Below are 27,276 nucleotides of genomic sequence, written 5' to 3'. Positions count from 1 at the left end.
AGAAAGTTTTTAAATTGAAAGTAGGCAAATGGATTCTAAAGTACATATGGAAAAATAAACAAGAATGATAAGCAAAATGATAATGTGCTCATATAGTGCTTACTCTGTGTCACTATGTTCATTTAATGCAACAACTCTGTGAGGTAGGTGCTATTATCAACCCTTCTTAGATAAACTGAAGCTGAGAGTGCTTAAGTAGCTTTCCCAAGGTCACACAACTAGTAAACAACAGCCAGGATTTAACCCCAAGTAGACTGGTTCCGTAACCTCTCCACTTAACCACACTGAAAGAACAATGAGGAGGGGGGCGCACCTGGGTGGCGGAGTCGGTTAAGCATCTGCCTTCAGCTCAGGTCATGATCTCATGATCTCAGGGTCCTGTTATCGAGCCCTGCATGGGGCTCCCTACTCAGTGAGCTTCTCCCTCTCCCTCTCTGCCCTCCCCCATGCTCGCTCGCTCTCTCCCTCCTCTCAAATAAAATCTTAAAAAAAAAAATGAGGGGGCTGCCACTTCTATTTAAAAGAAACTATTAAAAATATAAATATTATAAAACTTTAAAAACTTAAGTGTGTACCAGTGCATGAATGAATAGACCAATGGAAAAGGAAAACCAGAAATATATGAGAATTTAGTATTGAAAACGAATGAAGCCAAATAATAGGAGTTTAGTAATGGAAAAGGTGATACTTCAAATTAGAAAAAGAATATTTAATTTTAAATAAATGGTATTTGATGTAGGAAAGATGTTAGGGTTCGAAGCCAATGGTCAAGAAAGAACTCTTGAGACATCTTTGGTGCAAAAAGGTCATTTTATAAAAGCATGGGGACAGGACCCATGGGCAGAAAGAGCTGCACTGAGGTCACGAGGCCTGGCCCATTATGTGCTTTAAAGTTGGGAGGGTAAGGGATAGGGGAAGTCTCTAAGGAATTTGAAGCAAGGTTTTTAGGACCTTGAGGGGGCTAGCTATTGTTGGGAAAAATCATTTATTACTGTCTAATAAAGCCTTAGTCATGAGACCCTTCGGATGCGTATCAGTAAGTCATATGCTTGGAGGATGATTGCCAACATGTATCTTGGGGAGTAGAGATAAAGGAAATTTCCAAAGGTATTTTTATATGTTAAAGCAGACTTACAGGATCCTGGGGGATCAGGCTAAAATTGTCTTTTGTCCTTAGCGAAGTAGTAACATGGAGGCAGCTGAGTTCCTAGAGGAATGTCACTCTGCCTGTTTTAAGGACTTGTCAGTGGGCTTAGGTAGTAAGGAAATTTAATTTTTCTTTTGCCTGTTTTCCCACGTCAGTATTGACAACTGAGTATCTAGAAATGATACGTTATCTTACATAATAAATTTAAGATAAAAATTGGAGCCTTTAATTTTTAAAATGATATAAATGAATGTTATTAAAAATTTCTGAGAAATATTAGAGGCCCCTTGGGATGAGGGGTCATGCATTGATCGGTTCTATGGTATATGATGCAGTTTTGGAATGCTGGTGAGGTCTGGAGCCAACGGCCAAGAGAATTCTTGAGACATCTTTGATGCAAAAAGGTGATTTTATTAAAGCACGGTGATAGGACCCATGGGCAGAAAGAGTTGCTGCACTGGGGTGTGGGGAATGGCTAATTAAATACTTGGGAGTTGGGGGAGGTGAGGAAAGAGAAGTGTCCAAAAGGACTTTGATATGCTAAAGAAGACTCTCAGTATACTGGAGGCCTGGCTATTGTAAAGCTAAGGTGGTTTTTCCCTCTAGCAAACATTAGCATTAAGATAGTTGGGCGTTTCCTCGATAGATGTTGGCAAGGATGCGGAGAAACTTGGTGGGAATGCAAGCTGGTGCAGCCACTCTGGAAAACAGTATGGAGGTTTCTCAAAAAGTTGAAAATAGAGCTACCCTACAACCCAGCAATTGCACTACTGGGTATTTACCCCAAAGATAAAAATGAAGTGATCCGAAGGGGCATGTGCACCCCAGTGTTTATAGCAGCAATGTCCATAACAGCCAAACTATGGAAAGAGTCTAGATAGATGTCCATCGACAGATGAATGGATAAAGATGATACACACACACACACAATGGAATATTATGCAGCCATCAAAAAATGAAATCTTGCCATTTGCAACGACATGGATGGAACTAGAGGGTATTATGCTAAGCAAAATAATTAAAAAAACAATTATCATATGATCTCACTGTTATGTGGAATTTGAGAAAAAGCCAGAGGATCATAGGCGAAGAGAGGAAAAAATGAAACGACAAAACCAGAGAGGGAGACAAACCATAAGAGACTCTTAGGAAACAAATTGAGGGTTGCTGGAGTGGAGGGGGGTGGAAGGGATGGGGTGGCTGGGTGATGGATACCGGGGAGGGTATGTGGTATAGTGAGCTCTGTAAATTGTGTAAGGCTGATGAATCACAGACCTGTACCCCTAAAACAAATAATACATTATCTGTTAATAAAAAAATAAAAAGATAGTTGGCAGTTTCCTGGAGGAATGTTATATACTCTGCCTGCCTCAAGTATTTGTCAGTGGGCTTCAGGTTATAAGGAAATTTCATTTTATTTACATTCCCTTCTACCTTTGTTTTCTACATCACTATGGAGGGGAGGGTGATGTTAGGGCTCCAGGAAATTGAGTGTGGGTTTCCAAAAGTTAAGCTAATAATAAGAATGCTTTTTCCTTGTAACTCACTAAGACATTGGTAAACTGATAAGAGAACCATGTCTTGCAGGACTGTGGTCTCTATTAGTTAGCCATTTGTTTTTCCCTTCCATTAGTTTTAGGGCAGCCAGGAGTGCCTGAGGAATGTCACACAAATCCCACCTGGGAGTGGGGGGGTTGTGTTTGTGGGGTGTCAGTTGTGCTTTGTCCTCAGCTTGCCTTCTGATCCTCATCAGTATAGATATGGACTCTTACCCAAGGGGTCCTCTATTATTGCTTTGAGAAGTAAAGATCTAATGTGATGCTGCAGCAATTGGACATCCAAAGTGGGGAGGGTGGGGGAGAACCTCAACCTAAGTTTCACACCTTATACAAAAATTAACTCAAAATGGATCACAGAGTTAAATGTAAACCTACAAAACTTTTAGAAAAAGCACAGGAGAAAATTTTCAGGATGTAGAGCTAAGAGTTCTTGATCTGACTCCAAAAGCATGATCCATAAAAGGAAACACTGCTAAGTTGGACTTCATTAAAATTAAGAACTTATGTTCTATTTAAAAGCAAAAACGGGTGCCTGGGTGGCTCAGTCATTAAGCGTCTGCCTTCGGCTCAGGTCATGGTCCCAGGGTCCTGGGCTCAAGCCCCGCATCGGGCTCCCTGCTCCGCAGGAAGCCTGCTTCTCCCTCACCCACTCCCCCTGCTTGTGTTCCCTCTCTCTGTCAAATAAAATCTTAAAAAAAAAAAAAAAACCAAACTAAACATGAAGGATAATTGGAAGGCAGGGATGAGGCCCCCCCCCCCTGCCAAAAGGAAACCACCCTTAAAAAGGAGCCCTCCACCTTTTCCTATATGATAGGTGACAAAAACCTGATTGGATGACAGGCACAGGGAAGGTTAATCAGATTAAAACCGCCTGTCAACAAAGCCCACAAAATCCCCCTAGACTTAGAAACTCCAGTGGCAACCCTCTTAGGTCCCCTTCCTCCTTGGGAGTTTTGTGCTATTACTTTGCTATCTCTCAATAAACCTTGCTTTGCTGCCCACCACTGTCTGGTCTACCTCTTCATTCTTTGAAGCTGTGATGAGGGAACAGAAGGCAAGCTGAGGAAAAAGCCGAAGCTGGCACCCTACACCCCGCCCCCCCCCCTCCTTGGGATATATGTGACATTCCTCAGGCACTCCTGGCTGCCCTAAAGGAAAAACAAATGGTTAACTGATAGAGATCACAGTCCTGCGGGACAGGAGTCTCCCTCAGTTTACAAATGTCCTAGTGATTTACAAGAAAGAAGCTTTCTTATCAATAGCCTAACTTCCAGAGACTCGTAACTCCGTTTCCTGAAGCCCTAACATCACCCTCCCCTCCATAAAATCAAGGGAGGCTGAGGTAGAAGGAAATGTAAATAAAATTCAATTTCTTTTGAACCTGAAGCCCATTGACAAGGACATGTGATAGGAGGAATGTAACATTCCTCCAGGAAACATAACCAGGCCTCCAGTATCCTGAGTCTTTAGCATATGACAGTCCTTCTGGACACCCCCTTTGTCCTCACCTCCCCAATTCCTGAGTATATAATCAGCCACTCCTCAAGACCACAGGGCAGCAGCTCTTTCTGCCCACAGGTCCTGTCTCCATGCTTTAATAAACCACCATTTTGCACCAAAGACGCCTCAAGAATTCTTTCTTGGTCATCGGCTCCGTACTCCACCCCACTGAACCTCACCTATATTCCAAAACTGCATCAGCAGCGCGACCAAGAACCACAAGCCACCAAGAGAGAAAAAATTCTGCAACAATATGACCCTGCAATTGCACTCCTGGGCATTTATCCCAAAGAAATGGAGATTTATGTTCACATAAAAACCTGTATACAAATGTTTAGAGCAGCTTTATTCATGATAACCCCAAAGTGTAAACAACCCAAATATCCTTCAATATGTGAATGGTTTTAAAATGTGGTTTCATTTCATTCACACCTTCTTTGCATACTTCTATTGCAATAAAAAGGAACACTATTGATGCAACCTGAATGAATCTTCAGAGAATTATGCTGAGTAAAAATAGAATCCCAAAAGGTTATGTACTGTATGTTTCCACTTATATAACATTTTTTAAAAATGTTTTATTTATTTATTCATGAGAGTCAGAGAGAGAGAGAGAGAGGCAGAGGCAGAGGGAGAAGCAGGCTCCCTGCCCAGCAGGGAGCCCGATGCGGGACTCGATCCCAGGACCCTGGGATGATGACCTGAGCCGAAGGCAGACACTCAACCATCTGAGCCACCCAGGTGCCCCCATTTTTTTTTTTTTTAAGATTTTACTTTTTATCTGACACAGAGACAGAGATGGAGAGAGAGCATAAGCAGGGGAAGTGGCAGGCAGCCAGAGGGAGAGGGAGAAGTAGGCTTCCCGCTGAGCAAGCAGCCCGATGCGATGCGGGGCTCGATCCCAGGACCCTGGGATCAAGACCTGAGCGGAAGGCAGCCGCTTAACCGACTGAGCCGCCCAGGCGCCCCTATATAACATTCTTGAAAGGACTAAGTTATATAAAGGAGTACAGGTTAGTTGTTGCCAGAGGTTAAGGAAGGGAAGTGGGTGTGGCTATAAAGGGATCCTGGAAGCAATGATAGGGAAATGCTGTTTCTTGACTATATCAATGTCAGTGTCTCAGTTGTAATATTGTACTACACTTTTGCAAGATATTTCCATTGGGAGAAACTGGGTGAAAAGTACACAAGATCTCCCTGTATTATGTCTTACAACTGCACATGAATCTACAATTATCTCAAAATAGTTTAATTTTATTTTTTTAAAGATTTTATTTATTTGACAGAGAGAGACACAGTGAGAGAGGGAACACAAGCAGGGGGAGTGGAAGAGGGAGAAGCAGGTTCCCCGCCGAGCAGGGAGCCCGATGCGGGGCTCGATGCGGGGCTCGATCCCAGGACCGCGGGATCACGACCGGCGCAGAAGGCAGACGCTTAACGACTGAGCCACCCAGGCGCCCCAAAATAGTTTAATTTTAAATACCTGATCTTGTGGCATGGCCTTTCCTTCCTCTCCAGCTTAAAACCCTCCAGTGATTTCCCATTGTTTTTAAGATAGGAGATCCTGGAATGCTATGATCTGTCCTCCCAGGCTCCCTCCAGGCTTTCTGGGCTTCATCAGACATGGAGAACAAAGGCAAAAGGAAAGGTAGATCAAATTAATTTCCTTACAATTTGCAGCCCATTGACAAATACCTGAGACAGGAGAGTAGGACATTCCTCCAGGAACTCCCAATTATCTTAAAGTTAATGCTTTGCTAGAGGCAAAAAGCAACCTTAGCTTGACCATAGCCGGACCTCCAGGATCCTGTAAGTCTTCTTTAACATATGAAAATCCTTTTGGAAATTTCCTTTTTTTCTACCCCCACCCCAACTTAAAAGTATATAACCAATCCCAGTGCAGCTCTTTCTGCCCATGGGTTCTGTCCCTGTGCTTTAATGAAACCACCTTTTATGCACCCAGAACCTCTCAAGAATTCTTTCTTGACTGTTAGCTTCAGGACCCCAGCAACACATCATTTCCATACTGGTACTCTTTCAGTTCCCAGACTAGACCAACTATCTACTAGAGTTTTTGCAAATGCTGTTCCTATCTGAACTGTGCTTCTCTCTCTTCTATTTATCTCCTACTTACCAGAAGGCTGAAATTCTTAGGACAGTCTCTCCTAATTTGACTAAGTCTTTATCTCCTATAAGCTATTCTTGCCCAGTGTTTTCCTCTTTGGTAGTACTTCCATTCGCCGCTGCACTTCTGCATTTGTTTGCACGATTACTTGATTAATGTGTTTCTTTACTAGAGAGGTAGTTTCACGAGGGAAACTGTATCTGTTAGTTACAACGTTTGCAATACATCTGGCTCCGCACCTAGAATGCTCAATAAGAGCAGTATTTAGAAATTGAAGAACTGAATAAACGCCCACAAACGCCGGGGGCTCTCGGACCCGCGCGTCGTATTGGCGTCGCGCGTGTACTACGTCACTTCCTCCCCGGAAGACACTCTTTCTAGGGGAACCACTCAAATTCTGTCACTGCTCAGACTCCCTCCGTCGTGGATATGGCTCTGCCGCCCTTCTTCGCCCCGGGTCGCCCAGGCCCGCCGCCTCCGCAGCCGCCGCCTCCCGCTCCCTTCGGCTGTCCGCCACCGCCGCTGCCCTCCCCGGCTTTCCCGCCGCCTCTTCCCCAGCGGCCCGGCCCCTTTCCGGGGGCCTCCGCCCCCTTCCTCCAGCCCCCGCTGGCTCTGCAGCCCCGGGCCTCCGGGGAAGCCTCTCGAGGCGGCGGCGGTAGCGGCGGTGGCGTCTTCTACCCGGTGCCGCCACCACCGCTGCCCCCGCCGCCGCCCCAATGCCGGCCCTTCCCGGGGACCGACGGTGGGGAGCGGCCGCGACCGCCGCCGCCCGGCCCGGGGCCGCCCTGGAGCCCGCACTGGCCTGAGGCACCGCCGCCGTCCGACGTACTCGGGGACGCGGCCCTGCAGCGCCTGCGCGACCGGCAGTGGCTAGAGGCGGTGTTCGGAACCCCGCGGCGGACCGGCTGCCCGGTGCCTCCGCGCGCGCCCGCCGGGCCCAGCCTGGGGGAAGTGCGCGCGCGGTTGCGCGGGGCTCTGCGCCTGGTGCGGCGGCTGCGAGACCTGGGCCAGGCCCTGCGCGAGGCCGAGGCAGATGGCGCGGCCTGGGTACTGCTGCATGCCCAGGCCGCGCCGCTGCGCGCCCAACTGGCCGAGAGACTACAGCTGCTAACCCAGGCCGCCTATGTGGGTGAGGCGCGGCGGAGGTTGGAGAGGGTCCGGCGCCGCCGCCTGCGGCTTCGCGAGAGGGCCCGGGAACGCGAAGCCGAGCGGGAGGCTGAGGCCGCGCGAGCAGCGGAGCGCGAGCAGGAGATTGACCTTTGGAGGGTCAAATGTGTGCAGGAGGTGGAGGAGAAGAAGCGGGTAAGAGCAGCAACAGATGCGCAGGGGCTGGAGGTAGTGATGTTTGGAACCTGAATGGCCGTGAGGCTTTGCGCTGTCGTTTCCCATGTTTAAGCCTCCTTTTCCTCATTCGTAAAATAATAAGGTAGCCAGGCTTTCCGACCTCGTCTTCATGTTGATTGCGTGTAAATGATGCATAGTACAGAACACAAATGCTCAAGGTGTACTGCGGGTCCTGTAAATACAAAGTATAGGATTACACAGTGACGTTGCAGGGATTACAGACGCCCTGTTTCCTGCTACAATGTTTTGTCCACTTACTAACATTCAAGGCGAACAAAAATATGGGTCCTTGTTTCTTGTATTGGTTCGCTGATTTTAATACAAAATATAGAGCACTTGGTGCCTTACCCTAATTGGCTGATGGGGCAGTAGTGATGACTTGCCCAGGATTACTTTGTTTAGGAATTTTAAACCACATATCCCCAGGTTTAACAGTGGTGTTTTTGAGCACTTGCTGCATACTAGACACTATGCTAAAGCCTTTGCATATGCCAGATCTTTAATCCCTGTAACAACGCTGAGAGGTAAACCATATTCTCGCCATTTTACAGATTAGGAAATTGAGGCGTAGAGAAGCTAACTTGCCAACAATCACAAACTGGTTTGTAGCAGTTTTACTCCTGATCTGAGCCCAGGTTGGCTGATTCCAAAGTCTTTTGATCTTACCTAGGGGCCAGGGTGAAAATGGAAATTGATCAGATAGTTGAAGGCATGTTCATTATTTCTGAGTGCCTCTAGGTGCTTGCCGCCCTCCCTTCACTCTCTACAACCAGCTAGGGTTTCCTCCCTCCTCTTCCTCCTTGTGTCTGTTACTGCCCTAGAATCTGATAACTCCCCGCTGAAATGCGATGGCAAGATTTGTCTTCACACTTCCAGGAATATCTGTGCTTTAAAGGAGAATACTTGGAGGCAGCACCATAATCTAAGGGAGTTAGCATCAGTTCCACAGACATTTAATAAGGACCCATTATGTGCCAGACCCAATGCTGGTGATAGGGATGAATAGGATATAGTGCTTGTCCTTGAGGGGCTTAGAGCCTCATGGGGACCATGTCTGTACAGCATGGTATGTGTTAGGGTTTCAACTGTAGGTGCTATCGAACCCAGAGAAGGAATATCCAGTCTGTTGGGGGATGGTGTAAGGGAAGGCTTTGTGGATGATATTGTGACATCTGAACTGAGTCTTAAAGGAGATGTCAAAGCAAAGTGAAAGCAACAGGTGCAGAGAGGGTAATAGAAGCAGAAGACGGAAACAGCATGGTGTGGTTGTAATGGTGGAATTATAGGCATTTATTTGATAGATGGGAAGAGAGCTTTAGGCAAAAGGATCTTTCTTACCAACCACATGAGGAACCGGAGTCATTTTGTCTACATGTGAACCAACTTAAGAAGAGTAGGATAGGGTCTTCAGTGTTTGAAAGGCTGTCATGTCAAAAGATCCTAGGCACTTAAGAACACTGGAGTACAAGCCATACGTGTTGTGTGTCATTGACAGAACTGTAGAGTCCTGGCCCTTCCAACCCATTCCTTATCTTCCCTCCTAATCTGAATCTTTAGGTCCGGGAGTCTACATTTTTAATAAGAGAGCCCCAACTTAAAGTTGATGCAGATGTTCCTTGGACTACACTTGAAGAAATTCCAAGGAAGAAACAAAGATCAGCACCCACATGGAAACTGCAGAGAAGATAATCCCTTGGCTGGACCAGTGTAGGAGAGGAATTTCGTCCAGCCTAGGAAATTGAGATGGAGATCCAGTAGAAACTCTTAACCCTGCAACTGTCTGTTCTTCTGAAATCTACCTTCTAGGCAGCTGTTCTCTGCTGTAAGGCTGTTCCTAATACTAGGGTCTTTCTCATGGACTCTCTTTTCCAGGAGCAGGAACTTAAAGCTGCTGCTGATGGTGTCTTATCTGAAGTGAGGAAGAAGCAAGCAGACACCAAAAGAATGGTGGACATTCTTCGGGCCTTGGAGAAATTGAGGAAGCTCAGGAAAGAGGCAGCAGCAAGGAAAGGTAACCATGGCTTTGCATTTCTACTTGTATTTATTCCTCTGTTGCCCTGCTCCTTCCCTTTCTTTACCCTAGCTCCCCCAAAATTTTTGAAGGAAAAATGTTTGATAATTTTTTTTTCACCGAATAGAGTAATAAAGCTTGTCAGCAGTACCACAGAACTTTTGAAGCAGAAGCCTCAGACTTTGTTTACCCCTTTGTTGACAAGGTTGAAAAGAGAGGCAGGTGTGGGAACCCACTATGCTGCCTTTCCTTTGATTCATCATTCCCACCCCAGGCATTCCTGGCCACGCTTCTCTGAGTGAGGTTCGCAGGGCTGGCCACCTTTGCCCATGTACCAAGGCAAAAGCTATTCTACCTTTACTAGGTATTTCAGAAGGTGTTGAAAACTTGGCATGCCCCTTCAGATAGGTTTCCAACCTGAAACATTGATATTTATAAGAGGTGTGAATGGTTGGACAGGACAGGGAGTGCCTTGCAGACTGCTTGGATGTCCTCAGCTTACATGCTTTTGGATCAGAAAACCTTAGTCGTCTCCTCTTGCCTCTAGAGGAAGCATTGGTTTTCTAGAAGATCCCTAGTTGTGCTTTCAACATTTGCCTGTCTTTTTTTTTTTTTTTAAGATTTTATTTATTTATTTGACAGAGAGAGAAAGCACAAGCAGGGGGAGCAGCAGGCCAAGGGAGAGGGTGAAGCAGGCTCCCCGAGGAGGAGGGAGCCCAGTGCGGGGCTCGATCCCAGCACCCTGGGATCATGACCTGAGCTGAAGGCAGCCGCTTAACCAACTGAGCCACCCAGGCACCCCAACATTTGGCTGTCTTAATCTTTACTTTTGCCAGTCTATTCATGTGGAGGGCCCTCAGTTCCATCTTTTTCATTTTAAGTTCTCACTATCCTTCAAAACTAAATACAGATTCAACATTCTCCATCCTTCCCTGATCTGGGCTGAGGTGACTTCCTCCTCACTTGGACCTGGTTTGGACCACGTGCTGCCTTATTTATTAGTAGGCTATAGGCCATTGATATTCACCAGGGATATTTGAGAACACACAAATTAGCAAGTACCATGATAGCAAATGACTTCCCCTCTGTGGTTTAAAATATAAATGAAACCTGTGAGTCAGACCCTTAATAAAGTTTCACTGGGATGTGACCATTGTGTATTCAGCCAAGCTCATTCACTAGCTAAGTGATTAGCTTCTGCATGCCAGCCTTCAGAGCGGCTAATTCAAATTCAGGCCTCGGAAGCAGATGACCCCATAGCACATGAGTCAAAGGGGAGTTTGCATCTACGGTGTCTACCGTTATCTCTTCCTTAGGGAATGAAAACCTGAGGGCTATTATTTAATATTCTTCTACTTCATGGCCTCTGTGAGGTGAGTTGTCAGTAAACTTTTGCCAAGTAGATTTCCTAGCATAATTTCTCGCTATTAGTCTTTCTCACTTTGGTCCAGAAGAAGGAGGAAATTTTGGAGGAATTGTGATATATAAAAATAAGCAGCTTCTGTGGAGTTAATGGACTTGAATGTAAAATGATTTGGTAACTAGCTGCTAGTTGGCATTACATACTTAAAACTTTTCCCTCCAAGTAAGGGCTGAGAGAATGAAGCTGGATATGTAAGCAAGGCCACATTGCAAAGTGTCTTAGGGGCCACACTAGACTTCTCACCTATGCTTAAAGCTGAGGGGAACCATTGAAAGATTTTAAGCAGAAAGTGAAATGACAGCAGTGATCAGTGCTGGTGGAGCAGAGAAAGGTTTGGAGCATCTAGGAGGGAGGGAGAAAAGGAGAGACTGAGAAGGGTGTTCAGTAGTCTGGGCATGGATAATATGGGAGTGTGAACTAAGGGTCAGATGATGAGTTGGAGAAGAGTAAATGGATTTAAGAAATAGGAATAAAGGAGAGAGGGAGTGTATAAGTAAATAACTTGGGGAACTCAGCAATGGGAGGAGGAACAGATTTGGGTTTGGTGAGTTCAATTTGGGACATGGGTAAGTTTGAGGTGCCTGTGGTACATCCTGGTTAAGAGGTCATCAGCATGTAGCCACAAGTAGGCATGACCTTAAGGAGGTTGTATAGTACAAGGTGAGGGCCAAAAAGACAGAATCCTAGGGAATGTCAAAATCCAGATGGATAAAGGGGTGGCCACAAGAGAGGTCAGAGAAGTAAAAGGAGAAGGTAGGTCCCCCTCCCTCCTTCTGAAAAGTGGCAAATGCTCAGAGAGATTGTGTTATCTTGGGCAGGTTACCCAAACGTCTCTTTGCCTTGGTTTCCTCATCTGTAAGAAGGGAATAATGATAGTACCTAAAGATTGAGGAACTTCCATGGCAATTAGTACCCAATAGATCATCAGTGAACTATGCTGGGTGCATTTCAGCAGAATGGTATGGGTAGAGTCTAGGTAGACTAGACTAGATTAAAGAGAGAATAGGAGGTAAGAAAAGCAAACAGTGAGTTCAACTTACTAACATTTGCCTGGGAAGAAAGGAGAGAGCAAGATCAGTATCTGACAGTGTAAAGGGTGGGGTGGTAATTTTAGGGTCGTGGGGAAAATTTGAACATGTTTAATTGCCGAGCAAAGGAGTGAGTAGAGGGAGAGGGTCAGAGAGAAGCAGGGGGGATAGTTGATGGCTCAAGGTCCTGCAGGAGGTAGGGAGACTCCTGATCCCAGGTGGAGGGATTAACTTAAGTGTAGAAGGATCCACCTTTTTTTTTTTTTAAGATTTTATTTCTCCATTTATTTGATGGAGAGAGAGAGAGTACAAGCAGGGGGAGGAGAGGGAGAAGCAGGTTTCCCGCTGAGCAGGAGCCTGACATGGGGCTCGATCCCAGGACCCCAGGATCATGACCTGAGCCGAAGACAGACTGAGCCTGACTGAGCCACCCAGGCGCCCCTAGAATGATCTATCTTCCACTGGAATGAAAATGAAGGAGACAAGGATGGGTAGTCATGCAAAAGAGTGAAATTGGGGGCTGAAAGTTAAGAGATTTCCTGCCTACTAGCCTGTTTTCTCTGAGATAGGTTAGACGCTTTGCTTCAGAGACAGTAGAGAAGGAAGGCTTTAGGAGAGCAGTAAAGGTTTGAGATAACTGCTGTGAAGAATGAGTACGAGCCAACTAGAGACCCATGGGAGTATGGTTGTAGGGAGGTGCGGTGGGCGCAGCTGATGTCATTGTGTATTGGCGCTAGATCATAATCAGATGACTTCTCCCAGGAGTGCTCTGCAACTGGCAGGTGAGCACAGGGCTGTTAGGGTTTTGCTTTAAGAGTGACCGTAAGTTGTGGTGAGGATGAGTAGAAGGGGGGTGGATTTGGATACATTCACTTGGAGGTTTTAGTGAAGCCGACAAGTCTCCAGGGAGGAGATAAGCCGAAATCAAGAGTCGGTTAAGCATCTGCCTTCGGCTCAGGTCATAATCCCAGGGTCCTGGGATCGAGCCCCTCATTGGGCTCCCTGCTTGGTGCGGAGTCTGCTTCTCCCTCTCCCTCTGACCGCGCCCCCTCCACTCCTTCTGGGAGGGTAGAAGGTCCTAGTCAGAAAAAAATCATGCTTAAGACTTTAGAGGTAGCAGATTTTTTCTCACCATGCCAAGGTTCAAAGACCGGACAAGGCCCTAAGGTGTGGGGGGCTGAAGGGAAAACAAGGCATTGGTATGTAGGAGCTGCAGGAGCTGGAGGAGTGAGTGGGAGAGGCAGAGGGAACCTAAACCATGTCAGTACTTGGGGTCAAGAGAAAGACTGGGTGAGGATTGCCATTTCTGAGGGAATGTATCGTGGAGATCAGAAGTGATCAGTGAAAGGTTGATGGAGGCGTGGGTTCGTGGTGCAGGCCCAGCAGCGTGAGATGGGGGCAGGCCACCATTCCTCTTGGGGTCTTGGGGGGGCACTTTGGGGCTGATGGAGTGTCTGTATTTTGGCTGTACTGGCAGATTTTAGTACTATCTGGCCCTTTACAGAAAAAGTTTGCCAATTCCTGGTCTAGGTAAAAAAATTAAACAATCATGAAATTATTACGAAACAGGGTAGTGACAGCTTGAGTTTCTCACTGCATGAGAATTTTGTGTGTATTTGGAAAGTAGTTGGCAACTTAGTAGAAGATGGATTTGAGTTGTAGAGTTTCTATAGTTGGGACTGAGTGATTGGAAACCTGTTCAAGCAAAGCAGTCATGAGAAAATGACCTGGAGAAATGTTAGCCTTGGAGGTGAAGATAGGAGAGCGAATTCCACAACCACTTAGTGGCGATGGTTGAAGGAGAAAAGAATCAGACCTCCAAAGGCCTCGATCAGCTCTTTTAGGAAGCAGTTTAGTACCACATTTAGGTGATCCTGGAAGTACTCATAAACATTTCTTCTCTTGAGGATTTATCTTACAGAAATAATCTGTAGAAGGAAAAAAGTAACATGCCCAATAACAGTATATGATAATAGGACATTTGGAACAGCCTAAGTGTCCAGGAGTAGGGAGCTTGTTAAGTAAATTATGGTACATTGATTTGATGAAAGAGGAATAGAGCCATTCAATAATTATAAAGACTGGAGAAGAATATAGAGAATTGAAATGGAGATGTAGAAATTCCACATATTATGTTGAACTATGTGACGTTGCTAATGTATGGATGAAAAAAATGACTGCAGGCTCAACAGGGGGAAATAAAAATGGTTGATTATGTTCATGGTGTTCGAATTTTTTTCTTCCTTGTATCTGGTATTGTCAAGATGCTTCCATAATAAGTACATTTGCTTTTAAAATCTTTGAGAACTAACAGGATGGCCAACACCCACATCACTCCAGGATGAATCACCAGCAGCTTCAGCAGCTTTTCTATCGCAGGGCCGTGTGGTAGTGAGTGCACAGCTGCGCCCCATTCAAGTGTTCCTTAAATTTTAAAACATTTTCCTTATGAAATTTTTTTAAAGATTTTGTTTGTTTGTTTGTTTATTTACTTGGGAGAGAGCACAAGCCAGGGGAGGAGAAGAAGGAAAGGGAGAAGCACACTCAGTGTGGAGACTGACTCAGGGCTTGATCTCCTGACCCTGAGATTATGACCTGAGCCGAAATCAAGAGTCAGTTAAGCATCTGCCTTCGGCTCAGGTCATGATCCCGGGGTCCTGGGATCGAGCCCCTCATTGGGCTCCCTGCTCCGTGCGGAGTCTGCTTCTCCCTCTCCCTCTGACCGCCCCCCCCACTCCTTCTCTGTCTTTCTCTCTCTCAAATGAATAAATAAAAAATCTTTTTAAAAAACTCACTCATGCACAAAAATAGAACACCTAAATAAAATAGGCATAGTCAACTATGATGCCATTATCACGCATAACAAAATTAGTAATAATCGTCTGATATCACCTACTAACTAGTCTGTAATCAAATTTTCCCAATTGTGGCACTAGCTATGTTGCCTATCCTATTAGCTGACCTCACATTTAAATCAGGGTGACTAACCATCCCAGGTTTCCCAGGATGCTGTGCTTTCAATACTAAAACTGGGCAAAATGAAATATTTGGTCCGTCTACACTAAGCAGCAGACTGTGAGGTCAGTGTGGTTGGTTATGTATTTCTTCCTCATTATCCAAGTGTGTTCTCCCAGAACTTCAGACTCTGTTAGCAGGAGAATTGTTTATTAGTTGAGCCTGGGAGCCTGTGCTATGGGAATATCAGAGTGAAGAAGTATAAGATATTTCTCTCTAGTGAGCTCACAGCCCAAAGGATCAAAGCCATTAGAAATAAACTCAGGTTAAGTGGTATGATCCAGAGAGAGGAGTTAGGGAAAGTCAGGGTGGGGTCAGATTAATTGGAGACTCAAGATCAAATTGAGCCTTGAAGATGGGTTAGAATTTGCAAATTCATAATGTAAGTAGGACTTTGAGACTCTTATTAGAACACAGATTTGGGGATAAAAAGTTTTATCTAAAATGCCATTTGGATCTCTTCCTAGGGGTCTGTCCTCCAGCCTCAGCAGATGAGACTTTTGAGCATCATCTTCAGCGACTAAGAAAACTCATTAAAAAACGCTCTGAATTATATGAAGCTGAAGAGAGAGCCCTCAGAGTCATGTTGGAAGGAGAACAAGAGGAAGAGAGGAAAAGAGAATTAGAAAAGAAACAGAGGAAAGAAAAAGAGAAATTTTTACTTCAGAAGCGTGAAATTGAGTCCAAGTTATTTGGGGATCCAGGTAAGTTCCTCTGTAACCAGGGGAGAAAAGGAAAATACTAGATTGGCAGCTCTTTTTCCTCATGGATGATCTCAACCTAAGCTAAGCAGCAAATGGCACCTTCAAGATTTGAAATTCTAAACTGTGTACTGTGTACTGTGAAATGGATAAAGATGAAATATTTGATCACATTGTCATATTGTCATAGTCCTAAGCTCAGTCAGCTTGCATTGAGAAATACACTCTAGATATGAAGTGTGATGATGTGGTAACATGCCTTTTCTTTTTCAGATGAGTTCCCTCTCGCTCACCTCTTGCAACCCTTCCGACAGTATTACCTCCAAGCCGAGCACTCCCTGCCAGCACTCATCCAGATAAGGTCAGAGGGGCACTCTCTCCATGTTGCCTTCCCCTTGGGTAGCAAGAAGCACTTGAGGTGCTTGTGTTGTTGAGGTCTATTGCTATCTCTCTCTTTTTTTTAATTTCTTACTGGTTTATGTAAAGTTTCTAGGTTCTAAGGATGCCACACATGCCTTTAGTCCTCAGTCCTTGAGAAGTAGATGTCTCTGTTTTAACAGGTGAAGAAACTGAAACTCAGGTTGTGATTTGCCCAACAAGTATTGTCTCATGCTATAGCTGTTGTATTGACTTAAAGCATTGGCTTCCTTTTCCTAATTCTCTTCTGCTGCTAAACAGACCAAGGGAAGGAAACCCTCCCTGCCTACTTGCCTGTGGAGGCTGTTTAAGCCCCATACCAGCTTGTGAGTTCCTACAGGTCAAAGCCAGGAGAGCTAGGAACAAGGAATCTCATCTTAATCGGCCGTTACTAATGAGCTGGGCCAAGTTTTCAGCTGTCTGGGTCTCACTTTCCTCACCTACAAAATGCAAATGATGGACTAGAATGTGGCCTTCAAACTTCAGCAGTAGCGTTCTTCCCAAAGACAGTCTTCTGAAAAATCCATTTGTAAATAGTTGGAATGAGTGGGTTCCGTAGGCACTTCAGATCTGTTACTGACTGGAAGCACTTTGTTGTTTCTTAGATTCCCCAGAACATCTGCTTGGGGCCTAGCGGTCTTGAAAGCCTGGTTTGAAAATCACTGGACTAAGTGATCTCTCAGGTTCCTTCTATAGCTCTAATGATGCTTTTTAGCATACCAAGTTTGTGTTCTGGGAAAAGTATATTTCTGGCTAACATACAAGTTTTAGCTTTGTCTCTTTGTATATAAGTACAGTAGATTCTCATTATTCACAGTAGCTATGTTCTGTAAAGCTGCATGTACTAAATTAGAGAATACTGGGCTGCTACCCCTCAAAGAAATACAGGGTTAGGTTCCTGTGAGCCTGAAGCCACAACGTTTTCATCAACCGATCAATATATAACATCGTTTTACGTGGATTTCTTTTTAAAAACACCTCATTTAATATATATTGTCGATTTATTAGCTTTGAACTCCTAGCTAACAGCACTGTCACTCCTGCTTCAACATAGCTTCTCTAGCAAGCATGTGTTCTCCGTAAGACACACGCCAGCCTTCTCATGCTAGCTAGCACTGCGGCATACCTGGGGACCGTCTCATAAAGCAGAGGCACCAGTAAAAGCACAAATATGTGGAAAATGTGGTGCTAAATAGACTGTAGAAAGGACACTTCTTTACAGTGTGAGACTGAAAACAAGAAGACAGTGTCACCTTACTCAACCTCAGGTGGGAATGTGCCTGTCAGGGACTCAGATTTTTCATTGTTCCATGCATGTTGGCAAGTGACCACGAAAGCACCACGAGTAATGATTGTGGGGTTACAGACGAATTTTCATGAATAGGCAACTTTGCAAACGTGGAACCTGCAAATAATGAGGATCAACTGTATATTATTTGGTTATCCATAAGATTGTAAGTTCTTTGCAGTTTTTTGCCCTTCATATGTACATTTAAGAAATACAGTCTTTTTGCATAATGCCTAGAAGTCAAGTTCTTTAGTGGACTAGTACGTCAGTCATTTGAAAGCTAAGTCCTGAAATAGAATATTTAGTTGCTGAACATCTTGCTTGGAATAAAACAAATAAACAGTTGTTCTACAATGTTCTTATTAAGGCATGATTGGGATCAGTACCTGGTGCCATCTGATCATCCCAAAGGCAACTCCGTTCCCCAAGGATGGGTCCTTCCCCCGCTCCCCAGCAACGACATCTGGGCAACGGCCATTAAGCTGCATTAGTAAAGATGCTCCAGGAGTGTGGTCCGGCCAAGGCTCTTTCCAGCTCTAAATACTAGTGATGCCACCATCTTCTTGTGCTGTAGACTAAACCACAACCTCTAAACTCCGTGTGGCATTGCCCTACCCAGAAGTTACGTTTTCCTTGCATGCTCTGTCCTGGCCAGAGATGCCTCTTGAATCAGGAGATTAATATGGTTCTTCAGGAAAGGACCTAGGTGAACTGGGGTTATTACCACAGGCAGTGGCCTTGGTTCACCAAATTTGCCTCTGTTTTGAAGGGGCTTGGTACAGGGTGACATGCTAATTTACTCTTAACTGCCTTGTGTGGTGATGGGTAAGTACACTCCAGACACTCAACGCAAGTGTGCACTGGGTAGACTTAGCAGCCCTCCCCCAGTACTGAGTGTGAAGGCAGGCTTGATGCAAAACCTCCTTACCCTCCCTACCCAGAGAACTCTCTGACTCCTAGGAGGAAAGGTCAGAAATGCCTTATCTTTGGTTCTGTGACTCCCACTTTTGGTGCAACTTGAGAGGCTCCAGGCAAGGCTGCCAGAAAAGCTCAGTGGCCTAGTCTGGTAGTCCTGCGGAGAACATTGGATTGTGGTTTAATGGATAATGGCTGCATTTTCCCATGTGAGAAGGATCCTAACAAAAACACCTGTTTTTTAAGTTCCTGGAGGTCTTGGATGTTCAGAATCCCCAATGATAGACATTTATTTCCCTTTGGGAGTGGAACCGTAACCTCACTCAGTCACGTTGTAGGGGCCGGTATAGCTGTGGAATTTTCTTAGAAACTCAAGCTTCCAAAAACACCTATGTAGTTAAAGCTGGGAGGAAAGCAGATAAAAATAAAATCAAATTTATTTTTTTATATTCATTAATAAATGCTGTTGTGCCTGGAAGTGATTGATCATATAACATGTCAGGGGTTTGTTTTGTTTTGCTCTTTGTCATCTATTGTGTTATTTATATTTCCAAAAAGCTGAATAAATACCATTTTTATTTTTTAGCTTGAGCCTTTGCCCCCAAATTTGTTCCTTACCAAATCACTGCACACACTTTCACACTGATGAAACACATTTTCACTCCAAAATGCAAATTTGTGAAATAGACATTTGCTATAGGGAGGTGAACCTCAAGCACCAAACTTTGTGGAATCTAACTCTGGGTAAGCAGGAAAGGACACCAACTTTGGAAATGATTTCATGTGGTTGGAAGCTCTGGGGTGTAGCATGCTAACACCTTTGTTCTTTTTCTGTTGAATCTGCACTGTTAAATTTATATATTCTGCATTTCAGAGTTAACGGATAGGATATGGGGGCCAGCACTCCAAAGTGTATGCCTAAGCTCATAAACCTTAAAATCTAATGTGATTAGCCTCACATAACCCCATAAGCCTGTGTGTCCTTTTGTTATAAATCTCCACCATTTGCTCTCTGATGAGCTGCAGAAAGAGTAGAAATAAAAGATGAATTGTATGATGTGTTCAGTATCCAGGCAGCCTTGTCACTAAGACATCTGCATTGATTGGGAGCAAGAGTGTGAAGCAGAGATTGAGGAAAACTCAGAACCCAAGGGGCATTTAACCCCAGGTGGAAAAAAACCATTCCCTCTTTCCTCGTTCAGCTTCTGCAAAGTTTTAATAAAGTAAACATTATTTTTGTCATTTGTTTGGTTTTGTTTTAGAAGTTTTTCCTGGTTTATTGCCTTGCGTGGTGGTAGGGACAGCAGCTGCTGGTTCTTAATGGGTTTGGAAAGAAAGACATAGTGTCTTTAATGAATTGTACTTCTGAGAATACGGACAGTGTCATCGTAATCTTTAACCACAGCCTTTTTTAATTTATCATGGAAAATTTCCAACACTGAATAGTAAAGAGAATAGTATAATTTTTTCCATATACCCATCATCTGGCTTCAAATAACTGTCAACTCATAGCCAGTCTTGTTTTATCTGTATCCCCACCACTCTGGATTATTTTGAAGCAAATCCCAGACATTATATTCATAAGTATTTAGTATGCGTAGCTCTAAAAGATATTTTTAAAACTTAACCATAGTGCCATTATTGCAATGGAAGAAATGAATGACTCCTTAATATCATCAAATATCCAGTCAATATTCAGATCTCCGTATCTCATAAATGTGTTTTACATTTTGTTCAAATTAGCTTCTAGATGCAATCCATACCTTGTTACTGGTTGATGATGTCTCAAGTTTCTGATAATCTGTAGGTCTTTCTTCTTCCTCTGTACTCTTGTACTCTGTCTCTCCCTTACAATTTATTACTTGAAGAAATTGGGTCACTTTTTCCTGAAGAGTTTCCAGTCTGGATTTTACTAATTGCATTCTTGTGACAGCATGTTCCTCTTTCTCCATATTTCCTATGATTTAGTGGTTAGAGCTGTACTGTCCAGTAGGGTAGACATATATGGCTATTGGGCACGAGGAAAGAGGGAATGGTTTTTTTCCACCTGGGGTTAAATGCCATACATGTCTACATTGAAATTGAGAATTTGAATTGAAATTGAGTTTGAATTGAGATGTACAGTTACATACATGGATCACATATTTCTACTGGACAGCACTGATCAAGAGTGTACACATTTCTTGACCACGTATAGATTGGAATTTTTTTTAAAGATTTTATTTATTTGTCAGAGAGCACACAAGCAGGGGGGAGCAGCAGGCAGAGGGAGAGGCAGGCACCCCACTGAGCAAGGAGCCTGATGCAGGGTTCCATCCCAGGACCGCAGGATCATGACCTGAGTGGAAGGCAGACCCTTAACGGACTGAGCCACCCATTTGCCCCAGCTGGAATACTTCTAAAAAGAGAAACATCCCCTCATCAATCATTTGGTTACCCTAGGGTATAATTTGTACAGGAAAGGCAAATAAGTATTTCCTTTTTTTTACTAGTTTTCAAAGTAATGAACTGGACCCCTTGCATCCTCCAAAGGTGACCAGTGAATTTTAAGTATCATTATGAACTCAGATCTAAACATACTTGTCTTCCAACCCATTGTTAGTATTTTCTTCATCAATTGCCTCACCTTTGGTCAGTGGGAGCCCCTTTAACTCAGTTCCTGAATTCCCACTCAATTCCAGTATTCTGTTCTAAGTTTGTCTTTCACATTTCCTATCCCAAACCTGGAAGCAGTCATTTCTCCAATGACCCCTGGTTCCTGTTCAGTGGAAAAGGTATTTATACCCCACATTCTGCATGATAGGGGTGGCCATCGTTCTTGCTGGTTCTTGTTAGTTGGCTTTTATGCTTTTCAGTCAGAACTAGGAACTACGGTCCTTTTGAGCCGGCAGACCTTTCCTAAATCATGTTTTTTTTATACCTATATTTTTATATTGAACATAAATTAATGAAAATAGAGAAACTCATTCAAAGATTAACAAGAAATGTGTTGATTCATTATGTCCTGTATATAAGAATATTGTTTGTCTTATTTCCCAGTAGAGGAGACCCTGGATTTGTGAGATACTCTGTAACACAAAGCATTTGTTTTTAAGAAGTACAAGAAACGCTAGAAAATGAAATAAAGAGATTAGTTTATATGTTAAATACTAAGAGTGTTCAGCCCAAGTGGCTGAGTTTATGACGCCAAAGGATTTGCTACAAGCCAATCAAGGTAATCGCTCTAAACCCATTCATGTTCCTGTGTCCATGTGACTTGTGCAAGAGTGTATCAAGAAGCTTAGCTGGGATTATATCATCGGTTGTAGCAATTTACTTCTACATGTTTTGTCCACAGGGAAGCTATCCTGGGAGTCACAAGGTAAGTACAAAGTATGTTTTGTTCCATTCAAATAATACAGAATATATAGAAGGAATGTGAGTGCTATGAAGTATGAGCAGTGATATATTTTAGGGACTAGAGATTACATAAGGTATTTCTAACCAAATTTTTTTTTTCTTTTAATGCTTACAACCAATAAGCTATTCCTGTATAATTAACTGTTAACTTTTTTTAAAGTTTCTTATCTGAGTAATCACTACACCGACATGGGGCTCCAACTCATGCCCCCGAGATCAACAAGAGTCGCATGCTTTTCTGATTGAGCCAGCCAGGCACCCCTAACTGTTAACTTTTGGATATGCCCATACAGTAATTCCTGATTTAGCACATTGGGCTATTTATGAAGAATTTGTTTCCAGTGTAGGTTCCATTTGCTTGTTGGAATCAACTGAGTTTCTCATAGTCTCTGAAGCAAGGATCAGTCTCTGAGGCAGTTGGTGCTAGAGTGCATAACTGTGCAGAGCAGTAGATACCTCTCAACTTCTTGAACTCCATGCTTGCCAGAATATGGATACCAGGACTTGAACTGTGTTCTTGAGAAGTTGTTTTTACCATTTGCCAGGAACTATAGTAAATGCTGGAGACATAAAAAGGAGCAGAAAGACAGGATTTCTGCTCTCCTGGAGTTAGAATCTAGAGTAGAGAAGCTTAATTATACAGATAGTTACAATTGTGATACCTACCACAAAGAAAAAGTGGTTAGTCATGATTTATATTTTCCATTGTTCAAATATTTATTAAATGCCTGTTAAGGCTCAGATGAATTTGCTAAGTATGAGGGCTAGAATGGTGAACAAAATACCAAATACTCCCTCATACAGGTTTTGAGGAGGATAGATTAATATCCAGTTAATTGATCCAACAGTCATAAAAAATGTGCTGAGTGCTTTGAAGGAAAGGTATGGTTCTATAAGATTAGGCACCCCCCCTTTTTTTTTGAGTTCTGTAATGCATTTAGGTGAAATGGAAAATATCTATATATCATATAGTAGAGGTAAGAATTGTTATTCAGTTTACATATGTCTATGCTAGGTCACAAAGTCAAATGAATTTCATACTATGGGTCACAATAAAAAAATCTTAAAAGCCACTGTACTGGGTAGATCTACCCAAGTTTGGGGGTTGGATCAGGAAAAGCTTTTTTGAGGAAATGATATTTCAGCTGAGCTGTGAAAAATGAACAGCTATAAACTAGTACAGAAGAGACAAAGAAGAAGGTAGCAAAAATTTGGAATAGCATATGCAAAGGGCCTGTGTTGGTCCAAGAGACCAAGGCAATTGAAGACTAGCATGGCTAGAGTAAGACAGGAGGGGAGGTAGTAGGGGCCAGACACTGCAAGGCTTTGGAAGCCTTTGTCAGGAGTTTGGTTTTTATTCTGAGAGCAGCTGGGAACCATTGGAGGCTTTTAAGCAGGAAACTGGCTTAGTTTGCTGTTTTGAAAGGATCACTTTTGTCCCAGTATATGAAACAGAATTATAACATTAGGACGTAAGAGGATACGTGGACACCAGTTGTCCAAGTGAGAGATAATGGGGGCTTGGACTCCCATGTTAGCAGTGGAGGTAGCATGAAATGCCTGGATTCCAGAGATTTAAGAGAGAAAACGTGGCAGGGATTTGAGATGGGCAGTGGTGCAGGGGAAGAAAGTGTCGGGCAGGAGTCCTCTGTATACCTTAGACCTCCCTTGAGACAAAGGAATCCTGGAGGAGGAGGAACAGTTTGGGGTAGGGGAACACCAGGAATTCACTTTGGATATATAGCGTCTGAGGCACCCTTGAGGACAATCTTGGAAGAGATGCCTTGTAGGCAGTTGTGTTTAGGAGTTTGATCTCAGAGAAGAACTGGAGAATTTAATATGTGAATCATCGGCACATTGATTACTGACACTATGGACAAAGATGAAGTCATTTAGAGAGTACAATGGAGATCTTTTAAAAATAGTACTAATGTCAGTGCCTGGGCTCCATGTAGACCAGTTACCACCACCCCCACTTGCCCTGCCTCTCACCCCTAGGCTCTGATTCAGCCAAATGAGCACAGACCCATGGAGAGGTCCTGGATTATGCAGCCTGCTGAAGCATGCACAGACTGGCTTTGCCAATATCCCTACTCCCCTACCCTCAGCCCACGCCTTCAGATTCTTCGGGGCTTTCTCCACCATCTACTGAATGGAGTCAGTATTCAGGGCCCTCCCCAGCTCTACCCCAATCTCAGTCTTACTGCAGGCTGCTTCCCAGCACAAACTATCTACTTGAGTCACACAGCTGGTCTCCCCCGCACTCTGCCCTGCCTCTGCTCCCTATCTCAAGCAGGAGTTATGCTCTCCACTCTACCTTTTTCCTGCTCAAAGGCCGTTCCCCTACCCTGAAGGTCCCATCCTTGCTGAAGCTTCCCCAATCCCCATAAGGCCTAAAATACTTTCTTTCCTTTGAAGAATATCATCACTTCATAATTTGTACTTCTCATTTTCTGTTTAGCAGAGATGACTGTCATTTTAGAGTATGTCCTAACTAGATCATGTCTTACACTATAGCCCTTGCTATTCTTAAGAGAGGTGTTTCCAGAATCCTCAAACTCTTAAATTACTCCAGAAACAAGTGTAGAGCTGAGTAAAGAATATCTATTAGGATGCAGATGCTGGGTCAGAGGTGAGGGAGGAAGAGGGTGGCCCTGTACCTGCTCAGTGGACAGGCAATTCACACGTGGGTCTCAACAAAACTATGGTCCTCCCCCATAGCTCAGAATTCTAATGATAGCTGAGAATGTGAATGATCAATCTGAGAATGCCAAAACTTGCTAACTTTCCTATGTCCCCTACAACTCCCTATGCTTCAGAGGTCCCCTGTTGGAACAGGCTGATGGGGCAGACAACTTACTGATCACACTGGGACTTGGCTGATCCTGTAGCGTAGAGAGCCACTCCCAGTGTGCTGGCAAACTCTCTCTTGGCATGGGATGGAGAAGCCTTTTGAGTCTTACATACAGTAAAACACAGACAAGAGTGGGCAGACAGCAGAGATGAGGGAATTAAAGGATTTGCCCATCTGGCTTCATTTGACCTCTGCACTCAGATTACTTACTCTGCCTCTTCACATGATGTTCCCCTGTAGGCATGGGGATGACCCCAGTGACCCCTCGCAACAGGGCTTTGCAACATCCTGGTAGGGATGACATTGTATTAAGCCAGAGATACTCCCTGGTGCAGCTTCCCTGATAAGCCCTGGATGCAAAATGCCAGAATGTGATCAGAATCTTTCTTTAATCTGGTTTAGAATACATTAACAAATAAAATCCCTGGTTGTTGTGAATATTATTAAACTAGCATACATACTTGCTCTTAGCCAAAAGGCCCAGAAGCTATGTATGAACTAATTTTTAATTCTTAGATTTCAGCTAATTGACTAATGCTAATTGACTTTCTCACCATCAGTGCAGGAGAGTTCCAGATGTCCACATCCTCATCAACCCTTGATATTGTCAGGCTTTTTTTTTTTTTTTTTTTTAATTTTAACAATTTGTGCGTGTGTGTGTGTGTGTGTGTGTGTGTGTGTTTGTATCTCATTGTTTTGTTTTGCATTTTCCTGGCGGCTAATGGGGTTAAACAACTTTGAGGTTTATTTGGATATCCTCTTTCATGAAGTGCCTGTTAACATCTCTTGCCTGTTTTTGTACTAGGTCTTTTTCTTATTGCTTTGTAGTTCTTTGTATATATCCGGTATGAATCCTTGGTCAGATACATGTGCTGCAAATATCTTCTCCCCCCTCTGGTTTATGTCTTTTGTTGTTTGTTTGTTTTTGTTTTGTTTCATTGTTGTTTTACTCGCTTAATGGTATCTTCTGATAAGTGGAAGTTCTTTAATGTAACCCAACTTGTCGAGTCCTAGGTGTTTGATTGATAATATGAAATGGTACCTTATTTAAAATTTTATTCTCTAATGACATTTTTTAATTTTTAAAAAAATTTTTTTTCTAAAGATTTTATTTATTTATTTGACAGAGACACAGTGAGAGAAGGAACACAAGCTGGGGGAGTGGGAGAGGCAGAAGCAGGCTTCCCGTGGAGCAGGGAGCCCGATGCGGGGCTCGATCCCAGGACCCTGGGATCATGACCCCAGCCGAAGGCAGACGCTTAACGACTGAGTCACCCAGGCGCCCCTCTAATGACATTTTTTTAAAAAGATTTTATTTATTTATTTGACAGAGAGACACAGGGAAAGAGGGAACACAGCTGGGGGAGTGGGAGAGGGAGAAGCAGGCTCCCCGCTGAGCAGGGAGCCAGACACGGGGCTTGATCTCAGGACCCCAGGATCATGACCTGACCTGAGCCGAAGGCAGATGCTTAACAATTGAGCCACCCAGGTGCCCCTCTAATAACCTTTTTAAAAGACAAAATTTACATTGTTTGTTGTTTATATATAGAGATATAGTTGATTCTTATATATCGACCTTATACCCAATGACCTTGCTAAATCAACTTACTAATTCTAAGAGTTTTATTCATAGATTCCTTTGGATTTTCTATATATGTCATCTACAGATAATGGTAGTTTTATTTTTTCTTTCCAATCCTTATATTTTTATTTTTTTCCTTCTCTTTTTGAACAGGCTAGTACCTCCAGTACAATGTTGAACAGAAGAGATGATGGGGACATCCTTGTCTCAATTCCAGTCTTGGGGATATCTTTCAGTATTTCACCATTAAGTGGGATGTTTGCTTTAGATATTTTAGTGATATTCTTGATTAAGTTAAGGAAATTCCTTTCTCTTCCTAAGTTGCTAATTGTTTTTTTCTTAAAATCATGAATGGGTATTGATTTTATCAAGTGCTTTTTCTGCATCTACAAAAATAATCATATAATTTTTCACTTTTATTCTATTGACATTTATCTTTATTCCCACTGATTGATTTTGGAATATTAAGCCAGTCTCTCATTCCTGAAATAAACTCAACCCTCAAGCCAGCAGTGTTGTATTTTTCTATACATAGTTATTTTTGTTGAGATTTTTGCAGTCACGTTTATGAGAGATTGGCCTTTAATTTTGTCAGATTTGGTATCAAGGTGGTGCTGAAATCAAAACGAGTTAGGAAATAATTCTTTTATGGAATAGTTTGTATAATTTGACATTTTTTCCCTTACATGTTTGGCTGGAAACTTTTTTGATGACATACTTTAGAACGAGTTTTGTAGGCCACATTTTGGGAAACAGTGGTCTAGAACAAAACTTAAACATGCAATACTCAATTCCTGTCAGTTTGAATGCTCTCGTTTTTATTTATTTCCTCCCTATGCAGGACCAGCCACTTTACCTTTTCTTTCCTGGCTGTGTGGGCTCAGCTAAGTCAGCACACAGGAAAGTGGTGAGGCCATCTGAGACCAAGCCTGGTCCTCAGGTCTACGCTCTCTCCTTGCCACCAGGCA

General features: G+C 43.5%; 1 protein-coding gene across 5 annotated transcripts; it reads left to right on the top strand.

The window, feature by feature from the left end:
* The first annotated feature begins 6,702 nt into the window (after positions 1-6,702).
* On the top strand, positions 6,703-27,236 carry PDCD7 (programmed cell death 7). Of its 5 annotated transcripts, none has more exons than XM_081831253.1 (6): positions 6,703-7,633; positions 9,548-9,686; positions 15,620-15,856; positions 16,127-16,214; positions 21,811-21,834; positions 27,150-27,236. In XM_081831253.1, the coding sequence occupies exons 1-6, from the start codon at positions 6,761-6,763 to the stop codon at positions 27,217-27,219; spliced, it is 1,431 nt and encodes a 476-aa protein (XP_081687379.1). In that variant the 5' UTR covers positions 6,703-6,760; the 3' UTR covers positions 27,220-27,236. The 5 variants fall into 5 exon arrangements, with proteins under 5 accessions (XP_081687379.1, XP_081687382.1, XP_081687380.1 ...); XM_081831256.1 differs by lacking the exon at positions 27,150-27,236 and adding an exon at positions 26,462-27,143; XM_081831254.1 differs by lacking the exon at positions 21,811-21,834 and having other exon boundaries at positions 27,150-27,231.
* The last annotated feature ends 40 nt before the right edge of the window (positions 27,237-27,276 follow it).

This window comes from Leptonychotes weddellii, chromosome 9, assembly GCF_054177405.1.
Source record: "Leptonychotes weddellii isolate Sample4059 chromosome 9, ASM5417740v2, whole genome shotgun sequence".
Taxonomy (NCBI): domain Eukaryota; kingdom Metazoa; phylum Chordata; class Mammalia; order Carnivora; family Phocidae; genus Leptonychotes; species Leptonychotes weddellii.
The sequence above is the reverse complement of the archived record's forward strand: the minus strand, read 5'-3'. Positions and strand labels throughout refer to the sequence as shown.